We start from the raw sequence: 5,247 nt of genomic DNA on the forward strand, positions 1-5,247 counted from the left end.
TGCATTTTTGGGGGTGGCATATTCTACCCTTTAAAATTAAACAATTTTCTTTATAGTGCTCTGAAAATTGGCTCATTATAGTATAATTTTAATCCAAGATTTGATCAGTGTAGTCAAGAAATAGTTATTTTGGTATCTCTAAAAGACAATTGTATCAAAAACATTTTAGAGGGGCAAAAAGAAAGGGAGAGTCAAATTTTGGCAGCTTTTCAAAAACACAGTGGATCCACAAAGAGATTAAAAACAAATGTTTTATAACATGTGACTTCTCAGCTTTGATAAAATGTTTACAATAATAAGGAAAAGATATATATAAACCTTTCATGACTGATGAAAAATTAAAGAAATCTAAACACAAGTTAGGTGGCTCAAAGATTCTATGTTGTGCTGTGTTTGAAACGCATAAGAAGAAGCATTTCTGATTTATCTTCCTTTAAAAGTTATATTGCTCTTATTGCCTTATAATGCATATGTCACTGCTGTAGGCTCATCATTAAAGGATAACTCAGCATAGTATAGGACAGCACTTAACAGGCATCTGGAACGTTGGGTTTAGCCCTTTACTCTGCTTTTACAATACCGGGAAAAATCACAATCTGTTTGAACCTCTGTCTCTTGTCCATAAGATAAAAAGAATGGATTCCATGGTTTCTTAATTTTAAAAGTCCACAAACCATTGGTCAGCCAATGAACAAAACAAACACTCTATTATTAGAACAGAAAAGGAATTATGTTTTAATTATCTCTAATCCCCCCAGGGCCTAGGATGGTCCCTAATAATTTAACTCTTTTTAGTTCAATAAACATTTATTGAGGATCTTCTAAGTTCCAGGGATAGCACAGAATCCTGGGAATTCAGAGATGAGGTAGACATGCTCTCTACCTTTTAGGATTTTACAGTGCAGAGGAAGTAAAAAGTATATAGGTAATTTAAACATCAAGAATTATGGCTGAGGCCAAGATGCAGATTTTTGTGAAGACCCTTACGGGGAAGACCATCACTCTCGAGGTTGAGCCCTCGGATACAATAGAAAATGTAAAGGCCAAGATTCAGGATAAGGAAGGAATCCTTCCTGATCAGCAGAGACTGATATTTGCTGGCAAGCAACTGGAGGATGGCTGTACTTTGTCTGACTACAACATTCAAAAGGAGTCCACTCCTCATCTTGTGTTGAGACTTCGTGGTGGTGCTAAGAAAAGGAAGAAGTCTTACACCACTCCCAAGAAGAATAAGCATAAGAGAAAGAAGGTTAAGCTAGCCATCCTGAAATACTACAAGGTGGACGAGAATGGCAAAATCAGTCACCTTCGTCGAGAGTGCCCTTCAGATGAATGTGGTGCTGGAGTTTTTATGGCTAGCCACTTTGACAGACATTATTGTGGCAAATGTTGTCTGACCTATTGCTTCAACAAACCAGAAGACAAGTAATTGTATATGGATTGATAATAAAAGAAGTGAACTGATAACATTAAAAAAAAAGAATTAAAAAAAAATAAAAAAAAAATAAAAAAAAGAATTATGGCTGAGGTAGACAAAGAGTAGTATTTTACATAGTGAATGTAACTTACAAGGGCCAGAGAAAGGCTTCCTGGAGGAAATCATCCTCTGCTGAATCTTTTTTTTCAAATTTTTTTTTATTGGAGTTCAATTTGCCAACATATAGCATAACACCCAGTGTTCATCCCCCCAAGTGCCCCCCTCAGTGCCCATCACCCAGTCACCCTAACCCTCCACCCACCTCCCTTTCCACTACCCCTTGTCGTTTCCCAGAGTTAGGTGTCTCTCATGTTCTGTCACCCTTTCTGATATTTCCCACTCATTTTCTCTCCTTTCCCATTTAATCCCTTTCACCATTTTTTATATTCTCCATATGAGTGAGACCATCTAATGTTTGTCCTTCTCCGATTGACCTCTGCTGAATCTTGAAGGATTAGTTATCCATAATGATGGAGAGGCAGAGAAAATAGCAAGAGCAGAAACAAAACATATAAAAAGAATATGAATAAGTTAATATGGCATGCATTCATTACAGTCTCTTAAAAAATTAAATAGCTGGGATCCCTGGGTGGCTTAGTGGTTTAGCGCCTGCCTTCAGCCCAGGGCATGATCCTGGAGTCCCAGGATCAAGTCCCACATTGGGCTCCCTGCATGGAGCCTGCTTCTCCCTCTGCCTGTGTCTCTGACTCTCTGTGTGTCTCTCATGAATAAATAAGTAAAACCTTTAAAAAAATTAAATAGCTCCCTCCTCAGTTACATAAAATAATTAAGAAACCACACTTATCATAGGGATAACTAACGTTACTTTATTTTCCATATTTCCTTTAGATTCTTAGCAATAGCTTCATGTTTATTTTATCTGGGAAGGGACGTATGAGGTTTTTTGTTTTGTTTTGTTTTGTTTTGTTTCTAAAATGCATGTCAGGATACCTGGGTTTCACGTGATGAATAACTGTGAAATATTTTGAAAGAGAAAAAAAAAGAAAAAAGATTATTAGGCATCTTATGGAAGGTGAGGCATTGTTTAGCACATGCATCCTGGTTATCTGATGCTATGCTATCTGTGCCTTTCACTGGATTAAAATGAGCCCTGGAAATCTTACCATAGTCCACTGGTATGGTCTGAAAGTTACCTAAGTGATGTCAGCTCAGAAGCCTGAATCTCAAAGTCTGTTCTTTGGAGTGTCAATCATGTGAGGTACCTCGAATGGTCCCTTTCCATGTGGCTCTGAGATTGTTCTTTGTTGAAGATGCAAATTCTGGCCTGTAGTTTATAGCAGAACCTTCAGGTATGCTTTAGAATAAAACAAGAACATTAAGAGATTTAATGGCTATGGTTAATTTATTAATATTGTCAACTCTATATATTGCCAATCTTCAATAGATGCAAAACTCTATCAGAGTACAGTATATATTTCATAAGACAGAGGCAGAGACACAGGCAGAGGGAAGCCCAATGTGGGACTCGATCCCAGGACCCCAGGATCAGGCCGAGTCAAAGGCAGACACTCAACCACTGAGCCACCCAGGCATCCTTATAATACTGTTTTACCTTCAGGGTTAGCCCTCATCAAAACTCTTATGAGTAAAAAAAATAATAAAATTAAAAAAAAATTAAAATAAAAACAAAAAAAACAAAAAACAAAAAACAAAACTCTTATGAGATAGGTATGCCAGGGAGGCTTAGTGGTTGAATGTCTGCTTTTGACTCAGGGCCTGATCCCAGGGTCCTGGGATGGAGTCCCACATCAGTCTCCCTGCATGGAGCCTGCTTCTCCCTCTGCCTGTGTCTCTCATGAATAAATAAATAAAATCTTAAAAAAAAAACAGTATTAAAGACAGAAAGGGCACTAACAAATCACCAGGGACCTCCCATAAAGCATACAAAATCTAAAATGTTTATATTAATAATATTTTAACAGAAAATCTTACTTTAGGGACAGCTGTGTTTTATTTAATTTTTAAAATTTAATTTGAGAGAGAGAAGGAGGAGAGACAGAGAACACACAGGAGCAGGAGCTGAGGGAGGGGCAGAGGTAGAGGGAAAAGCAGACTCCCCACTGAGTGGGGAGCCCCACAAGAGGCTTGATCCCCAGACCCCAGGATCATGACCTGAGCCCAAGGCAGATGCTTAACTGACTGAGCCACTCACGTGCCCCAAAAGTTTTAGTTTTAGGTATAAAAAAATATCCTGAAAATTTTATTTGTTTGATAATCAGGAACTGATTTTGGAAAGGCAAAATGAAGAATTGTCAGAGGACATCTGTGCACTTGACTGGATCTTTTTTTTTTTGACTGGATCATTAAGAAACTATACTTACCTACCTATTTAATCAAAGCACAGTAGTCTCCCCCTTATCCACAAGGAATGCACTCCAAGACCCCCAGGTGGATGCCTGAAACTGCAGATAGTACCACATACCATGTTTTTCATACCTATACACACAAACCTATGATAAAGTTTAATTTATAAATTAGATTAATAATCATTAATAATAAAATACAATTATAACAATATACTGTAAGAAAAGTTATGCAAATGAGGTCTCTCTCTTTCAAAATATCTTATACTGTACCCATGCTTGTGATGATGTGAGATGATAAAATAACTGTGATAACATGTGGTGAGGTGACTGATCATAGGCACTGTGATACAGCTACGGTTAGGCTACTATTGATCTTCTGATGATAAGACAGAAGTCAGAAGGAGGATCTTCCATTTCCAGACTGCAGGTTGACTAGGGTAACTGAAATCCCCAAAAGAGAAACAGCTAATAAGGGTGTGGATGGGGTAGGGTGGTGGTGGGGTTCCTATACAAATAAAGCATTTGAAAAGAAACACAGAAGGTAACACATTAAGTGAAGAGCCTATGTTCTGTGGGGTTTTTCCCCCTTAAATAATCAAGTAGATAATAAAGGCAACTGAAATCATAGAAAATTATTCTTGTGAGACACAGAATACCTGCTATCTAGGCATTCTGCATGTAAAGAATAACCTTTTGTATTGTAGGTAGAAGATTTAATTACTAAAGAAAGTAAGACCATCTAAACTGAGGGGGTGCTGTAAACATTTGAATACATTTCATAGCTTCATTTCAGACTTAGGTTTTATAAGCCACAGCAAATAAAATCCACTTTCTAAATTCTGTCATTTTTTAATACTCTTTCACATTCTTTTAGAGGATCTGTGAGGTCAAAATGATTTTCATAACAATACTAAGATGTTATCTGTCTTTTTGACTCTCTTCCTCTCATGAGTGTACAGTGGAGTTTTCCAGAGGCTATGTGATGTGTGAAATGCAATGGATTAAAAGCAAAAGTTGATAACAAAGATCTGGCTTTCTTTCTATCTGTTAGCCCAGATAGTAAACAATGCTATTCTTTTTATGAAAATTTTTGTTTGGCAAAAAAGCTATTTTCATAAAAAATAGGTCATTTACATTAACATACAATGTGCTCATCATTGCGACTTTCAAATGAATCAACAAATATTTAAAATTTTCTCATTTTGGGACGCCTGGGTGGCATCTACCTTTGGCTCGGGTTGTGATCCTGGCGTCCAGGAATTGAGTCCCACATCATTGGGCTCCCTGCATGGAGCCTCCTTCTCCCTCTGCCTGTGTCTCTCATGAATAAATAAATAAAATCTTCAAAACAATTTTTTTCTCATTTTTATCTCAAATATGGTAAATAATAGTTAATGCACATTATAATCCATATAAACAAAAGCTCTTTGAGGTTTTTGGTAA

At 37.1% G+C, this 5,247-nt stretch overlaps 1 protein-coding gene across 1 annotated transcript; it reads left to right on the forward strand.

The window, feature by feature from the left end:
• Window positions 1–958: 958 nt before the first annotated feature.
• On the forward strand, window positions 959–1,467 carry LOC112932023 (ubiquitin-ribosomal protein eS31 fusion protein-like). Its single transcript, XM_072744728.1, has one exon. The coding sequence runs from the start codon at window positions 962–964 to the stop codon at window positions 1,427–1,429; it is 468 nt and encodes a 155-aa protein (XP_072600829.1). The 5' UTR covers window positions 959–961; the 3' UTR covers window positions 1,430–1,467.
• The last annotated feature ends 3,780 nt before the right edge of the window (window positions 1,468–5,247 follow it).

The sequence above is a fragment of the Vulpes vulpes genome, chromosome X, assembly GCF_048418805.1.
Source record: "Vulpes vulpes isolate BD-2025 chromosome X, VulVul3, whole genome shotgun sequence".
Classification (NCBI taxonomy): Eukaryota; Metazoa; Chordata; class Mammalia; order Carnivora; family Canidae; genus Vulpes; species Vulpes vulpes.

Excerpts from the sequence above, each read along its gene's own strand:
- LOC112932023 (XM_072744728.1), top strand. The coding sequence starts at position 962 with ATGCAGATTTTTGTGAAGACCCTTACGGGGAAGACCATCACTCTCGAG.